We start from the raw sequence: 18,019 nt of genomic DNA, 5'->3' as shown, positions 1-18,019 counted from the left end.
TTCAATCTTTTCCACATCCTTCCTGTAATGAGGCGACCAGAACTGAGCACAGTACTCCAAGTGGGATCTGACGAGCGTCTTATATAGCTGCATCATTATCCCTGGACTCCTAAACTCAATCCCTCGATTGATAAAGGCCAGCACACCATACGCCTTCTTAACCACCTCCTCCACCTGCGGGGCTGATTTTAGAGTCCTATGGATCCGGTCCCCAAGGTCCTTCTGATCCTCTACAGTACTAAGAGTCTTTCCCTTAATATTGTACTCCTTCATCCCATTTGACCTGCCAAAATGGACCACTACACATTTATCTGGGTTGAAGTCCATCTGCCACTTCTCCGCCCAGTCTTGCATCCTATCTATGTCCTTCTGTAACTTTTGACATCCCTCCAGACTATCCACAACACCACCAACCTTCGTGTCGTCGGCAAACTTACCAACCCATCCCTCCACTTCCTCATTCATCCAGGTCATTTCTGAAAATGACAAACAGCAAGGGTCCCAGAACAGATCCCTGGGGCACACCACTGGTGACCGACCTCCATTTAGAAAAAGACCCATCTATACATACACTCTGCCTCCTTTGGGCAAGCCAGTTCTGGATCCACAGGGCAGCAGCCCCTTGGATCCCATGCCCTCTCACTTTTTCTAGAAGCCTTGCATGGGGGACCTTATTGAACGCCTTGCTAAAGAAAGCTCTTCAGCAATAAAGTCTACTTTAACTACTCTGACCACATTGTGATAGGGTAGCACAATTACATTTGGGTCAAGTGAAAATCCAGAAAAATAAAAGTCACAGAAAACATGGCTTAAGTACATCTTCCAGCCAGAACTAGCCCTGGTGTGATTTCACTGTACACTGTAGAAACTAACATGTCTTATTTAAACAATTTAAACTAATTAAGGATATCAACCACTACTTTTAAATTCTATAAACTATAGCAACAGCAACTTCTACAACTCTCCAAGACTTCAAATGAATATCTGGCAACATCACTTCCAAATATATAATTCATGCCCCCAAAAAAGCCCCAGTTAGTGCTAGGATAGCTTAAAATACAAACCAATCTGTCATTTACAAACACTATATCAGAAAAATTAAGAATCTTACCATCTAAAAGATCCCTAATCTTGTCCAAGTAAATTTCAAAATATGAAACCTGGAAGATACAATTTAAATGACACCAGTGAATCTCAAAGAACATGGTAATGTTCATTAAAACATATTTACATGGTAATGTTCATTAAAACATATTTTAAGTAGTGGTTGCAGAAGTTCTTTTTAACAGTTATGTTACTCGAGTAATGTTCCAACAAATGCAAACAAATCCTAAAGCAACAGTTTGAGGATCTTAGTTTCTTTTTAAAAAGTCTGCACACAAATAAAACCTGTAAAAGTGACCATTGCTGCCAAAGAACAAAAAAAGCAGCAACAGGTTACTACTGCCCTTCAAGGGTGGAAACTTTCCATTCTTATCTGGTCTGGCTAATACATGACTCAACTGCTCTCTAAAGTGACCCAAGCAAGTTACTCCAAGTGTATCAAAACACTACATTGGCTGAAGAAAAAGATCCAGCATGACCTACTCAAGGGCAACTGAGGATAAGCAATAAATAGCAACCATGCCAGTGACAGCCACATCCAGTAAATTTGCTTACCTTGATGTGGAATTCCAAATTTTCATCCATGGAGTAAATGTAATTAAAAATATCTTGGGCTATTCTGGGAATTATTCCCATACAATCAGGATCATGAAGCGTTCCCTGTAATTAGAAATACAATTATGGTATTATAAAGTACACTCAATAGAATATTTCCTTAAACCAGAGAAGTTAACTTATTCAGAATGCAACTGCAGTAAACTGTTCAGTTGATACCAGTATAGAGAGAGGGTAAGATCAGTTTTTACAGCCCAGTATTCCTAATGTTGCTGCAAATAAATTTGCAGCAACTTGTCCTGAATCACTTGTTAAACAAAAAGTTAAACTCGAGTAATGCAGGTAGAGCCCTTCAATCTTTTTGTATCTTTGGAAATAGTTTTCAGGAGCCAATGGCGAGTGCCCATACCGGTAATATTATTTGCTTATTCAAGATAAACTTTTACGGAAAAATACTTGTTGCTTTTACAAATAAATTGGTCAAGAATTGGCAGACACAGATCAATGAGGGTGAAATGAACAAATAACAGATGGGTGGGGAAAACACTTACCTCCATAGTGTGAGTTTTACCAGAGGATGTCTGCCCATATGCAAATATTGTACCATTATATCCATCAAGTACATCTAAAAAAAAGATCAATAATAGAAAGTTAGCACAACTGACCATAACAAATCTCCATGCCAATTTGTTGCTAGTACTTTAGCACATAAGAACACAAGAAATAGTAGTAAACCATATGGCCCATCAAGCCTGCTCTGCCATTCAGCACGACTAATCTTGGGCTTCGGGGTCGGTTTGGCTCAGTTGGCTGGTCAGCTGATTAGTGATGTAAGGTGATGCCAATGGGCAGACTCAATTCCCATACCAGCTGAGGTTATTCATGAAGGCCTGCCTTCTCAACCTTTCCCGAGGTGTGGTGACCCTCAGGTTAAATTACTATCAGTCATAGCCTATAGTCATCTAGGACAATGGCAACTTTACCTTAATTTACCTTTTAATCTTGGGCTTCAACTCCACTTTTCTGCCCACTTCCCATATCCCTCAATTTCTTGAGACACCAAAGATATCTCTCCTAGCCTCAAAAATGTATTCAATGTGACATTATAATACTTGAATAGAGGACAGATTTACCGATATCTGCACACCAATTGTACATTCCAGGGGACTATTGAGACACATTATTGCAGGCAAAGATTAAAAGATGTCATGTTTAACTATTATTGCTTTAAAATACTAAAAAGTATTTTGTAATCTATCTACAATCAACATGAAATTACTAGCCAGCACAATTAATAATGGAAAGTAAGGACATTGCATCTGAATTGAATCAGTATTTTGCATTGGTCTTCACAATAGAGGATAGAAGTAACATCCTAGAAATAGCTGTAACTCAAGAAATGGAAGGGAGGGGGGAGCTCAGGAAAATTACAAATCAGCTGGGAAATGGTACAGAGCAAATTGATGGAGCGATGGGCTAAGTCCCTGGGTCCTGACATTCTTCATCTTAGGGTCTTAAAAGAAGTGGTGAGGGAGATAGTTGATCTGTTGGTTTTACTTTTCCAGAATTCCCTAGATCCAAGGAAGGTTCCAACAGATTGGAAAATAGGTTACTCCCTTAGTTTCATATCCATTTTCCCAACATGCTTCTAAGAGCCTTGGGATATTTTCTATAAAAGCTCGATTCAAATGCAATTTGTTGAAGTAATATGCAAAATGGACTGCTCCTATGATGTATGCACTTTGAATTCCAAAACATGTTTGATAATGCTCTGCAAAAAGAAACTACAACTAAAGCTTAAAGCAGTGAAGATTCAAAGCAAAAAAGCCGGAGATAAGAAATTAGCAAAACAACTGGACACGATTTCGTGTTTAACTGAATTATGGTATGGATGAGTAGGGCTATTCTCGAGTTGAGGACCACAGGGATAGTATTTGGAATTCTGACTGTTTTTCTAGTCTTTATTAATGATTTGGATTCAGCAGCTCAAATGCAAAATTTCTTACATTTGCAAACAGGGATGGCAGTAGAATCTATGGAAGCATATCAGAAATTTCATGTTTTTTTTATTTGTTCATGGGATGTGGCATCCCTGGCAAGATCAGCATTTATTGCCCATCCCCAATTGCCCTCAAGGTGGTGGTGGAGGGTCACCTTCTTGAACTGTAGTATAGGTGATGTAGATGCTCCCATGGTAATGTTAGGTAGGGAGTTTCAGGATTTTGATGAAGGGATGGCTACATATTTCCTAGTTAGGGACAAGAGTGACTTGAGGGAAAAACTTGCAGGTGGCAGTCCTCCCACTTGCTCATTGCTCTTTTTCATCTAGGCAGTGGAAGTGGCAAGTTGATAGGCTGTGAAGAAGCCTTTGAAAATTGCTGCAAAGATGGTACACTGTGCAGCCATAGTGACAGATGGTGGATAGGGTATCAATCAACGGCTGCTTCATCAGGGATGGTGTAGTGTTTGTGCCTTGTAGAAGATGGTAAGGCTTTGAGAATCAGAAACCACCACAAAATGTCATGCCTCTAGGCTGCTTCTGTAGCCACAGTTAGGCAACTGGGGGCACAGTGGTTAGCACTGCTGCCTCACAGCGCCAGGGACCCGGTTCAATTCCGGTGTTGGGTGACTTTCTCCCTGTGTCTGCGTGGGTTTCCTCCGGGAACTTCTGTTTCCTCCCACAGTCCAAAGCTATGTAGGTTAGGTGGATTGGCCATGCTAAATTGCCCCTTAATGTCAGAGGGATTAGCAGGGTAAATATGTGGCGTTACAGGGATAGGGCCTGGGTGGTGTTGTGGTCGATGGGTCGAGTGGTCTCCTTCTGCACTGTAAGGATTCTATGATGCATGTGATGATTCCCCCCAGAAATTGAAGGCAGATTCAGCAATGATAATCCTTTTTGAATGACAAGTAGTGGTGGTTAGACTCTGCCTGGTACTTGTATGGTGTAAATGTTAATTGCCACTTGTCTGCCTGCCCAAGCCTGAACACTGTCCACAACTTGCTGCAATTGCAAGTGAAACGGCATACTGCACAACCTGCAGCAAATGTCTTCACTTTTTGATAGTGGGAAGCTTACTGATGAAGCAGCTGAAGATGATTCAGTCTTGGACACTGCACTGAGGAATTCCTGTTCTTAGGCTGAGATGATGGGCCTCCAACAATCATTTATGTTTGTGCTGGGTATGACTCTAGGCAACGCAAAGTATCTGTTGATTCACATGGCCTTTAATTATTCTCAGGTTCCTTAATGCCACACTGTCAAATGCTACCTTGAAATCAAGGCCATCATTCCCACTTCACCTCTGGAATTTAGCTCTTTTGACATGTTTGGATCAAGGCTATGACACAAAAACAGAATGCTGGGAAATCTCAGGAAGTCTGACAGCATCTATGCAGAGGGAATAGGGTCAATGTTTTGAGTCTGGATGACCCTTCATCAGGCTATAATGTCATTTGGAGTCAATGGTCTTCGTGAAACCAGAATGGAATATCTGTAAAATGGTCATTGGTGAGCAAGTAATGTTTGAAAGCACTATCTACAACCTTTTTCATCACTTTACTGATGACAGTATACTGATAGGACGACAGCTGGATGGACTGTCCTCCCTTCAGTGGCCATGACATAGCTAGGGACTTTTCTGCTAGACAGTTGCCAGTGTTGTATCTGTGCAGGAATGGTTTGGTTAAAGGCATGGGTAGATCTGGAGTGCTGAAGAAGTCCATCAGCCGAGATGCGTTCCAGGGCCCATAGCCTTTGTTGTACTCAGCGTGTTCAGCTATTTCTTGATATTGCATGGAATGAATGGAGTTGGCTGATGACTGGCATCTGTTATGGTGGGGGCCTTAGGAGGCCAAAATGGATCATCCATTCAGCACTTCTGGTTGTAGGTGTCAGAGCCAAGTACAGCTTACAACCGTCATTCAGGAGCCACCTCAGCCATCTGTTAACTATTTAACTGTCTATCACTATTCATGTGGCAGGATTATAGAGCTTTAGCTGGATGTGGGTTTGCTTAGCTCTCTACAATTTTGTTTTGCATGTTTGTAACTGGTGTTCTAACTTCACCAGGTTGTCATCTCATTTTTAGGTGCATCTGCTACTGTTCGTTGCATGCTTTTCTATACTCCTCATTAAACCAAGGTCAATCCCCTGTCTGGCTTGGTGGTAATGCAAGACTGATAGGTCAATGTTGGGTAATCCATGTCCAAATGCAGCAAGACTGAGACAATATCCATGCTTGGGCTGACAAGTAGTAAGTAGTATTTGAGCCACGCAAGTGCCAGGCAATGACCAGGCATTCCTCAGGGTAGTCCTTGGCCCAAACATCTTCAGATGCTTCAACAACCTTCCCTCCATTAAGCGGTCAGAAGTGGGATGTTCGCACAATGTTCAGCATCACTGGCAATTCCAAAACAGAAGCAGTCCATGTCTAAATGCAGAAGGACCAATATCCAGGCTTGAGCTGACATGTGGCATCATCATCGCACAAGTATGAAGTAATGACAACCCCTAGCAAGAGAGAATCTACCCATCGCCTCTTGACATGCAATGGCATTACCATCACTGAATCCCTCATTCTCAGCATCTTTGGGGTTACCATTGACCAGAAACTGAACTAGACTAGCCATATAAATACTGTGCCTACAACTGCAGATTGGAGGCTAGGAATCCTGCACTGAATAACTCACCTCCTTGACTCCCCAAAGCCTGTCCACCATCTACAAGGCATAAGGCAGGAGTGTGATGGAATACTCTCCACTTGCCTGGATGAGTGTCACTCATCCTGGCAAGGTAGATTCTCTCTTGCTAGGGGTTGTCATTACTTAGTACTTGTGTGGTGATAATGCACGTCAGCCCAAACCTGGATATTGGCCTTTCTGCATTTAGACATGGACTGCTTCTGTTTCGGAATTGCCACTTCAACAACACCCAAAAAGCTCAACACCATCCAGCAGACTGCTTGTTTAGCGCCTCTTCCAAAAACATTCACTCCCTCCACCAACAAGCAGTAATGTGTACCATCTGCAAGATGCTTTGTATGAACTCACCAAGGCTCCTTCGAATTATATTGCAAAGCCAAGACTGCTACCATCCAGAAGGAAGAGGGCAGCAGATACATGGGAAAACCACCACCTGGAAGTTGCCCTCCAAAACACACACCACGCCAACTTTGAATTATAGCATCTTCCTTCACTGTCACTGGGTCAAAATCCTGGAACTCCATCCCTAACAGCACTGAGAATGTACCTATGTACCACAGCGGTTCAAGGAGGCAGCTCACTACCACTTTGAGATTGGCAATAAATGCTAGCTTAGCCAGTGACACCCAGATCCCATGATTAAATAAAAAGAAAATCCTGTTTCATTTTTATCTGACATTTTCAAAGTGGTATGGCCATTTCAGAGGGCAGGTAAGAGACAACCACATTGCTGTGGGTCTAGAGTCATTTATTAGCCATTGGGTAAGTACAACAGAATTCCTTTCCTACAAGGACTTTAGTGAACCCGGTAGATTTTATGGCAATTTGTTGGTTTCATGGTCTTCATTATCAAGATGAAGATTTTATCATTGATTTAATTAACTGAACTTAAAGTCCTCAGCTTTCATGGTGGAATTTGAACTCATGTCTTTGGATCCTGTAGACAAGTACTCCATAAATTAAACTCACCCAGCTAAGGATGAAGTTGAAGGTGACAAACTTTAGCAGACTAAACAATCATCACATTCAAATATTGCATAATGACAATTAAGAGGAACCAAATGAACTATACAGAAAAGACAATGCAGTAATGGAAGGTGTACTGAAAGTAGGAAGTGCTCTGATAAGACCACATATAAAGACAGACTGGATCGACTGGGTTAGTACTCCCTGGAATTTAGAAGAATGACAGGGGATCTCTCAGAAACATAAAATTTTGATGGGCTAGATGCAATGTTGGGAAAGTCCAGAACTAGGGGTCACACTCTAAGAATAAGGGGTAAGCCATTCAGGACTGAGATGAAGAAGAACTTCTTCACTCAGAGTTGTGAACCTGTGGAATTCTCTACCACAGAAAGCTGCTGGCCAGTTCATTAAATATGTTCAAGAGGGAGCTGGACATGGCCCCTGTGGCTAAAGGGAACAAGGGGTATGGAGAGAAAGCAGGAGTGGGATACTGAAAGTGCATGATCAGCCATGATCATATTGAATGGTGGTGCAGGCAAATGGCTTACTCCTGCACTTATTTTCTTTGTTTCTATCTTCAAGTGGTGTATCCTGTAAAGAGATGAGAAGCACCTTCATATCCTAGAGATGGTACAAAGAGCTATGAGGTAAATTCCTTGCCTTAGATGGTTGAATTATACTGTGTGTTTCTTGAGTCATAGTCACTGTTGTAATGTAGGAAGCGTGGTAACCAATTTGCACACAACAAACTCCCACGAACAGCAATATGATAATGACCAGAAATCTATTTGGCAATGTTGATTGAGGCATAAATATTGGCCAGGACACCTACTCTTCTTCAAAATAGAAAACCATAGAAAGCATTCTTTCTGGTTGTATCACAGCTTGGTATGGCTCCTGCTCTGCCCAAGACCACAAGAAACTACAAAGAATCATGAATGAAGCCCAGTCCATCATGCAAGCTAGCCCCCCATCCATTCACTCTGTCTACACTTCCTACTGCTTCGGAAAAGCAGCCAGCATAATTAAGGACCACACACACCCAGGACATACTCTCTTTCAACTTCTTCCGTCGGGGAAAAAGATAGAAAAGTCTGAGGTCACATACCAACCGACTCAAGAACAGCTTCTTCCCTGCTGCCATCAGATTTTTGAACGGTCCTACCTTGTATTAAGTTGATCTTTCTCTACACCCTAGCTATGACTCTAACACTACATTCTGCACCCTCTCCTTTCCTTCCCTATGAACGGTATGCTTTGTCTGTATAGCGTGCAAGAAACAATACTTTTCAATGTATATTAATACATGTGACAATAATAAATCAAATCAAAAATTAGTGTCATGGGATCTTTTTTATCTACCCAATAGGGCAGATGGGACCTGGGTTTAATATTTCATCTCAAAGTTGGCACCTCTGACAGGTCAGCACACTCCCAGTACTACCTAATTCAAGTCCTGGGTGGGACTTGGACCCACAACCTTCTGCCTCAGAGGTGAAATTGCTATTAAAAGCAATTTCACCTCTGACATTGATCGGAGAAACTTGGAATCTTGTCTAGAGAGGAAGTAACTTCAAAAGTGACTTGGTATACATCAACAAATTATATTTATGTAACACCCTTAACATAAGAAAATGTCTAAGGTTCTTAACAGGAGCATTTTAAAACAAATATGTTTTAAGCCACATAAGGGGATATTGGGGCAGACAGTCAAAAGCTTGGTCAAAGAAGCAGTTTTTAAGATGTACATTAAGGGGAAAGTGAGGGAGAGAGATATTGGAAGGAATTCCTGATCTTGGGTCCAAACGTGGAATCGTTGTGGGTGGAGATAAGGAATAGTAGGGGGAGAAAGACACTGGTAGGCGTGGTCTATAGGCCCCCAAATAATAACTTAGAGGTGGGGAGGGCGATAAACAAGCAAATAATGGAGGCGAGCAAAAGTGGAACGGCAATAATCATGGGGGATTTTAACCTACATATTGATTGGTCGACTCAAATTGGACGTGGAGGGCTTGAGGAAGAGTTCTTGGAATGCTGTCGGGATTGTTTCATTGAACAGTATGTTACAGAACCTACGAGAGAGCGAGCTATCTTGGATCTGGTTCTGTGCAATGAAACAGGTAGGATTAAGGATCTTCTTGTGAAGGATCCTCTTGGGATCAGTGATCATAATATGGTGGAATTTCTGATACAGATGGAGGGTGAGAAAGTAGGGTCCCAAACCAGTGTCCTCTGCTTGAACAGAGGGGAGTACGATAGGATGAGGGTGGAATTGGCTAATGTAGACTGGGTGAGCAGACTGGTAGGTAGGACAGCTGAGGAACAGTGGAGGATTTTTAAGGAGATTTTTTTAAGTACTCAACAAAAATATATTCCGGTGATAAAGAAGGACTGTAAGAAAAAGGATAACCGGACGTGGATAACGAAGGAAATAAAGGAGAGTATCAAAATAAAATCAGATGCGTACAAAGTGGCCAAAAATAGTGGAGAATTACTGGATTGGGAAAGCTTTAAAGAAAAACAAAGAACGACTAAGAAAGCGATTAAGAAAGGAAAGAGATTATGAAACTAAACTAGCTCAAAATATAAAAAATGATAGTAAAAGTATATAAAAAGGAATAGAGTGGCTAGAGTGAATGTTGGACCCTTGGAAGATGAGAGGGGGGATTTAATAGTGGAAAACGAGGAAATGGCTGAGACTTTAAATAAGTTCTTTGTGTCGGTCTTCACGGTGGAAGACACAAATAGTTTGCCGAATATTAGAGATCGAGAGTTGGTGGGAGGGGAGGTCCTTAATACAATTACTGTTACTAAGGAGGTGGTGCTTGGTAGACTAATAGGACTGAAGGTAGACAAGTCCCCGGGCCCGGATGGAATGCATCCCAGGGTACTGAAAGAAATGGCTGAGGTAATAGCAGATACGTTAGTAGTAATTTATCAAAATTCGCTGGATTCTGGGGTAGTGCCGGCTGACTGGAAAACAGCTACTGTTACGCCGCTGTTTAAAAAAGGAAGTAGACAAAAGGCGGGTAACTACAGGCCGGCTAGCTTAACGTCCGTAGTTGGGAAGATGCTAGAGTCCATTATTAAAGAGGAAATAACAGAGCACCTGAATAAGAATGGTTCGATCAAGCAGACGCAGCATGGATTCATGAAGGGAAAGTCGTGTTTGATGAATCTACTGGACTTTTATGAAGATGTCACTAGTGCGGTTGACAGAGGGGAACCGGTGGATGTGGTGTTTTTAGATTTCCAGAAGGTGTTCGATAAGGTGCCTCACAAAAGGTTTCTGCAGAAGATTGGGGTACACGGAGTTAGGGGTAAGGTGTTGGCGTGGATTGGGGATTGGCTATCTAACAGGAAGCAAAGAGTTGGGATAAATGGGTGCTTTTCTGGTTGGCAGTTGGTGACCAGTGGCGTGCCGCAGGGATCGGTGCTGGGGCCTCAATTGTTTACCATTTACATAGATGATCTGGAGGAGGGGACTGAGTCTAGGGTATTCAAGTTTGCTGATGACACGAAGGTGAGTGGGAAAGCGAATTGCGTGGAGGACGCGGAAAGTCTGCAGAGAGATTTGGATAGGCTGAGCGAGTGGGCGAGGATCTGGCAGATGGAATATAACGTTAGCAAATGTGAGGTTATCCACTTTGGAAGAAATAATAGTAAATTGGAGTATTATTTAAATGGAGAAAAATTACATCGTGCGACTGTGCAGAGGGACCTGGGAGTCCTTGTGCACGAATCGCAAAAACTCAGTCTGCAGGTGCAGCAGGTGATCAAGAAGGCGAATGGAATGTTGGCCTTTATCGCGAGGGGGATAGAATATAAAAGCAGGGAGGTCTTGCTGCAACTGTACAAGGCACTGGTGAGGCCGCAACTGGAGTACTGTGTGCAGTTTTGGTCCCCTTATTTGCGAAAGGATATATTGGCCTTGGAGGGAGTGCAGAGAAGGTTCACCAGGTTGATACCGGAGATGAGGGGTGTGGCTTATGAGGAGAGATTAAACAGATTGGGTCTGTACTCGTTGGAGTTTAGAAGGATGAGGGGTGATCTTATAGAGACATATAAGATAATGAAGGGGCTGGATAGGGTAGAGGTGGAGAGATTCTTTCCATTTAGAAGGGAAACCAGAACTAGAGGGCACAGCCTCAAAATAAGGGGGGGGGGGGGGGCGGTTCAGAACAGAGTTGAGGGGGAACTTCTTCTCTCAGAGGGTAGTGAATCTCTGGAATTCTCTGCCCATTGAAGTGGTGGAGGCTTCCTCGTTGAATATGTTTAAATCACGGGTAGATAGTTTTCTGATCGATAAGGGAATTAGGGGATATGGGGAGCAGGTGGGTAAGTGGAACTGACTCGCTTCAGATCAGCCATGATCTTGTTGAATGGCGGGGCAGGCTCGAAGGGCCAGATGGCCTACTCCTGCTCCTATTTCTTATGTTCTTAAAACAACTGAAAGTATGGCTACAAACAGTGCACTGCTTAATTCAAAGGATATCTAAGACCAAATTTAGGAGGAGTGTAGCAGATATCTTAGAGGCTTGTTGGACTAGAGGAGGTTACCAAAATTGGGGAAGGGCAGGATCATGAAGGGATTTGAAAACAAGGGATGACAATTTTAAAAATCAAGATGTTGCTCACAATATGGATCCGCAAGCACAAGAGTGATAGGAACAGACCTTGGTGTGACACAAAACTGCCTGCAGCTTTGTTGACCTCAAGTTTGCAGAGAATGGAATGTGGAAGACCAGCCCGTTAGAACAGGCATGTCTCAAGCTAACAAAGGCATGAATAAGCATTTTAGCAGATGAGTGGAGACAGAAGTTAGGCAATGATGAGATGCAGAAATAGGCCATCTTAGTGATGGTGCAAATAAAACATGGCACCAAGATTGCAAACACACCAACTTTTTGAGACTGTCGTCAGGGAGAGAGAGATGGAATTGGTAGTGAAGTTAAGAAATAGAGTATACAAGATAATATGCATTATAAAAAGTAAATTTCCAACAGTACATCAAGCTATTCTGGGAGCATTGTAAATTCAAATAAAAGGGAAATTCTGAGCTTATAGCAGGAGGTTCAACAATAGCAACTTTCATTTATATAGCCTCTATAACATACGAAAACGTCCCAAGCCGCTTCAAAGGCACTGAAGACAAAAATTGAGAGCCAAATATGATGCTATGTGACAAAATACTTGGTCAAACAGTGGGCTTTGAGGATCTTCAAGTGGGACAGAGAATCACAGACAAAGCAGTGTTCCTGCCTCTACCACCCTTTCAGGGAGTTCCAGATTCTCACCACCCTCTGGGTGAAAAGGTTTCTCTTCAAATCCCCTCTAAATCTTGTGCCCCTGACCGTATACCAATGCCTCCTGGTATTGACCCCTCTACTAAGAGGAAGGTTTCTCAACCCCAGTCCAACCAGCCTTTCTTCATAGCTGAAATGCTCCAGTCCAGACAATATCCTGGTGAATCTCCTCTGCAACACGTGTGCAATCACAGCCTTCCTAGTGTAGTGACCAGAATTGCACACATTAATCTAGCTGTGGTCTAACAAGCATTTATACAGTTCCATCATAACCTCCCTGCTCTTATATGCTATGCCTTGGCTAATAAAAGCAGATATCCCAAATGTCTTCTTAACCACTTTATCACCTGCTCTGCTGCCTTCTGGGATCTTTGGACATACACCCCAAGGTCCCTCTGGTTCTCTGTACTTCCTAGTGTCTGACCATTCATTGTGCATACCCTTGTCTTGTTAGTCCTCACAAAATGCATGACCTCACACTTCAGGATTAAATACCACCTGCCACTGTTCTGCCCATCTGACCAACCGGTCTTGTAGTCTAAGGCTTTCCTCATCACCATTTACCACACCACCAATTTTCATGTCATCTGCAAAATTACAGATATACCCCCACATTCACATCTAGATCACTAGTATACATTACAAACAGCAAGGGTTCCAGGACTGAAAGCCTGTGGTGTGCCACTGGCACTGGTTTCCAGTCACAAGAACGACCTTCAACCATCATCTTCTGCCTCCTGCCATGAAGTCAATTTTGGATACAATTTTCCAAATTGCTCTGGATCTTGGGGGCAGAGGGGATGAGGGAGGAAGTGCCAGAGCTCTTTGAAAACTTATAAACCCATGCAATCAGTTTTGATGGATTAGTGAAAGCAAAACCGTAAAACCATATTTTGAAAAGTTAGGTAAAGAAAATCGCAGCATTTCTAGATGATTGAGCTCTGATGGGCCAAAAGCACTTACGCACCTATTCTACTTGACCAGTTAGTTAAAATTGGTTTAGGCCAGACATGTCACCTTTGCAAATTTATTGTGGGAAGTGTGATTTTGAAGTAAAATTGAGCGTTACTAACAACTGGGTTCCAAGTTCTCAGGACCTTTTGAACAGTAAAGATTAAAAATTGCCGTGATTCTTATTCCTGATTACTAACCAGGCACTGCAGGGAGTGTGGATGCTGGGTCAGGGCAGGCCAAGAATCTCCATGTGTGGGACACAGTAAAGTATCTTCAGACATAGTAATATCGTTTTTGTAAACAGTTCACTCTTTGATACAATTAAATAAGCCACTAGTGAGGTCACATACACTCAAATAAAATGTCAACCTATATTGATTATATCTGAAAAAATAGCTACATGAATATTATACTAAATCAAGAGTTTGTGTCTCGAATTCTGAAATGGTGGGGCTGGCCTTACCAATGGGTGCACATAAGAATAAAGACTTGGACAAAGTTTTTGGATTGCAAGATTCTTCCTACTAAGAATACATGCATGCAGAAGTAAAGCATTCGCATGCAAAGTATTTGTGGTTAGTGAAATCAAAGAATTGTATACACATTAATATATTTTGCCAAGTAGTCATTGTTAATTTTAATGCATTACAATATACTGTGAAACTCAAAAATTAATACTTTGCAATGGAAAATTTATAAAACAAATTCAAACACATCTACTTTTCATTAACATAACTCACCTTTGACAATATTTTTTGCACAGGCATTGTACACTTGTTCTTGTGTTGAATTTGATGGGAAAACATAGTCATACATGTAAGACTTGCCCTGTAAAAAAAATTAACAACTTGAAAAATAGTTTGCACAGAACTTATAATATATAGCAATACAGTGTATATGAACAGCTTTAAGTATTCATTACTGCACAAGTGGAAATTCATTAATTGGCTGTAGCTGTTTTGATCATGAGCATGCTGCTGTAAAACACTAGTGCACAAAACTAGAAATTAAAGACAACTAAATCCATTTGAAAATAGAAATTGATGGCTCCAAAGCAAAACATATCAAGTCCAAATGTTCAAAAATAATAAATGTGTAAAGACACATAAGTGAAGATGAAGTGTTTGTTGTGTTACAACTAACAGAACAGACCATTGCCACTGGGATGAAAATTAACTGAATGAAGTACATTTCTTAAACAAGGTCATATACACTACATAATCGATGTAGTACCCAAATGGCTAATCTGTACAGCCTCCTGATTCCATGATAGTTTATTAAATGAGAAAATTAAATGAAGGATAACCCAAAATCAATATAGTAATATGTTCAAGATATCCCCAAACTCTAGAAGAAGAAAAAAGAAAATTACAGCACAGTAACAGGCCCTTTGGCCCTCCATGTCTGCACCGACCATGCTGCCCAACTGAACTAAAACCCCCTACCCTTCTGGGGACCATATCCCTCTATACCCATCCTATTCATGCATTTGTCCAGACGCTCCATAAAACTCACTATCGTATCTGTTTCCACTACCTCCCCCGGCAGCGAGTTCTAGGCACCCACCACCCTGTGTAAAAAAAACTTGCCTCGTACATCTCCTTTAAACCTTGCTCCTTGCACCTTAAACCCATGCCCCCAAGTAATTGACTCTTCCGCCCTGGGAAATAGCTTCTGACTATCTACTCAGTCCATGCCCCTCATAATCTTGTAGACTTCTATCAGGTCGCCCCTCAATCTCCGTCATTCCAGTGAGAACAAGCCAAGTTTCTCCAATCTCTCCTCATAGCTAATGCCCTCCATGCCAGGCAACATCCTGGTAAATCTTTTCTGTACCCTCTCCAAAGCCTCCACATCCTTCTGGTAGTGTGGCGACCAGAATTGAATACTATATTCCAAGTGCGGCCTAACCAAGGTTCTATAAAGCTGTAACATGATTTGCCAATTTTTAAACTCAATGCCCTGGCTGATGAAGGCAAGCATGCCATATGTTTTCTTGACTATCTTCTCCACCTGCATTGCCACTTTCAGTGACCTGATCCCTCTGCCTATCAATACTCTTAAAGGTTCTGCAGTTTACTGTATATTTCCTATCTGTATTAGACCTTGCAAAATGCATTCTCTCACATTTGTCCAGATTAAACTCCGTCTGTCATCTCTCCGCCCAAGCTTCCAACCTATATGTAGATAGGCTGGAAAATTGGGCGGGGATCCTGGATTCAGGATTCAATCCTGGATTCAGGATTCAATCCTGGACCGGGGAGCGGCGTGGGCTTGGAGGGCCGAAGGGCCTGTTCCTGTGCTGTATTGTTCTTTGTTCTTTGATCCATATCCTGCTGTATCCTCTGATGGTCCCCATCGCTATCCGCAAATCCACCAACCTTTGTGTCATCCGCAAACTTACTAATCAAACGAGTTACATTTTCCTCCAAATCATTTATATATATATTACGAACAGCAAAGGTCCCAGCATTGAGCCCTGAGGAATGCCACTTGTCACAGCCCTCCATTCAGAAACACACCCTTCCACTGCTACCCTCCATCTTCTACGACTGAGCCAGTTCTATATCCACCTTGCCAGCTCACCTCTGATCCCATGCGACTTCACCTTCTGCACCAGTCTGCCAGGAGGGACCTTGTCAAAGACCTTACTGAAGTCCATGTAGACAACATCCACTACCCTACCCTCAATCATCTTCGTCACTGCCTCAAATAATTTGATCAAGTTAGTGAGACATGACCTCCCCTTCACAAAACCATGTTGCCTCGCGCTAATACGTCCACTTATTTCCAAGTGGGAGTAAATACTGTCTCGAAGAATTCTCTCCAATAATTTCCCTACCATTGACATAAGGCTCAGCGGCCTGTAATTACCTGGATTATTCTTGCTACCCTCCTTAAACAAAGGAACAACATTAGCTATTCTCCAATCCTCTGGGACCTCCCTGTAGCCAGTAAACTGGATGACAAATTAAAAGAGGGAAGGAAAGGAATTTAGGTTTGCCCAAGTTTTTTTTATCCATTCGTGGGAAACAGGCATCATTGGCTGGCTAGCATTTATTGTCCATCCCTGGTTGCCAGAGGGCAGTTGAGAGTCAACCACATGGCTGTGGCTCTGGAGTCACATGTAAGCTAAACACAGCAGATTTCCTTCCCTGAAAGGACATTAGTGAACCAGACGGTTTTTCCGACAGTCAACAATGGTTTTACGATCATCAGCAGATTCTAAATTCCAGATTTTTTTTAAAATTAAAATTCCACCATCTACCATGGTGGGTTTGAACCAGAGTCCCCAGACATTAGCTCAGTTTCTGGATTAATAGTCTAGCGATAATACCACTAGGCCATCGCCTCCCCAAGGATGGTGAACATATGACTGCTCAGAGGATGGCAATATGGAAATATGAGAAAATTAGACCTAGGGAAATAAGTGAAAGAGGGGATGCAGGCGAGCTCAGAGGCTAGATGGATGAGCGCCATGCAGAGCAATACCAACAGCACAGGTTTGATCCCTATACTGGCTGAGGTCATTCCTAGATTCTGACTCCTTGCCCCATTGTGATAAGCAACCCTCATTCTACATGGATGCTAGAGGGAGAGACAGAGGGGGAAAAGGGAAAGTGAGCATATGAGGAGAAACTAAATCGATTAGCATTATAATCATTGGAGTTTAGAGCAAGAGGGAATCTCAGAAATGGGGGGGAAATAAGGATATGGGGTAAACCTTTTAGGACTGAGGTGAGGAGAAATTTCTTCACCCAGAGAGTGAGTGATGAATCTGCCAAATTCACTACATAGAAAGTAGTTGAAGCCAAAACGTGCGATTTCAAAAAGAATTTAAATATAGCTCGAGGCAAAAGGGATCAAGAGGTATGGTGGTGGTGGAGGACGGGCGAGATTAGGATATTGAATTTGATGATCAGCCATCATCAAAATGAATACTCCTGCTTCTAGTTTCTATGTTTGAGAAGAATTGGCCAAATGGAGTAGATGGTACTCTCTCATCCGATGTACCTACGTAATACATCACCTACGATTTAGAGAACATTAAAAATTACAGGCAACATTAGTAACCATAACTTCAAACAGTCCTGCATCAAATACCACAAACGCATGTATGGTCATAGATGCCAAGCCCACCCCATGGTTGATTAAGGACTGTTGGATAATCTCTGCACTGTCCTGAGGTGGGGCTTGGTAGAATATACATTTCAGATTGGATATTTAAAAATGAAAACAATTGGTACTAAAATAAAATCTGAACACACAAGAAATATATTAGATCAATTAGCACCCATGAAAAAAAAAACAAGTTTTTGGGTACACACCCTTTAACTTGCCCTTTTTGAGAAGCTGCCAAATTGTATATACTTCAAATCTCATTTTACCTATGTATTTTGACTGTTGTTTCTGCTGAAGCCCAATTTCTT

The 18,019-nt window shown here is 42.0% G+C and overlaps 1 protein-coding gene across 1 annotated transcript in view; it reads right to left on the bottom strand.

Moving 5' to 3' along the window:
• Positions 1 to 18,019, bottom strand: part of LOC144506938 (kinesin-1 heavy chain) — a 115,334-nt gene that overhangs the window by 60,554 nt on the left and 36,761 nt on the right. Inside the window, exons 2-5 of the mRNA XM_078233343.1 lie at positions 14,330 to 14,417; positions 2,211 to 2,284; positions 1,660 to 1,764; positions 1,112 to 1,160 (exon numbers count right to left, since the gene is read on the bottom strand). Coding sequence (XP_078089469.1) covers positions 1,112 to 1,160; positions 1,660 to 1,764; positions 2,211 to 2,284; positions 14,330 to 14,417 — 316 coding nt within the window. The remainder of the gene's footprint in view (positions 1 to 1,111; positions 1,161 to 1,659; positions 1,765 to 2,210; positions 2,285 to 14,329; positions 14,418 to 18,019) is intronic.

This window comes from Mustelus asterias, chromosome 2 (assembly GCF_964213995.1).
Source record: "Mustelus asterias chromosome 2, sMusAst1.hap1.1, whole genome shotgun sequence".
Taxonomy (NCBI): domain Eukaryota; kingdom Metazoa; phylum Chordata; class Chondrichthyes; order Carcharhiniformes; family Triakidae; genus Mustelus; species Mustelus asterias.
This window is presented reverse-complemented; position numbering and strand designations above follow the sequence as displayed.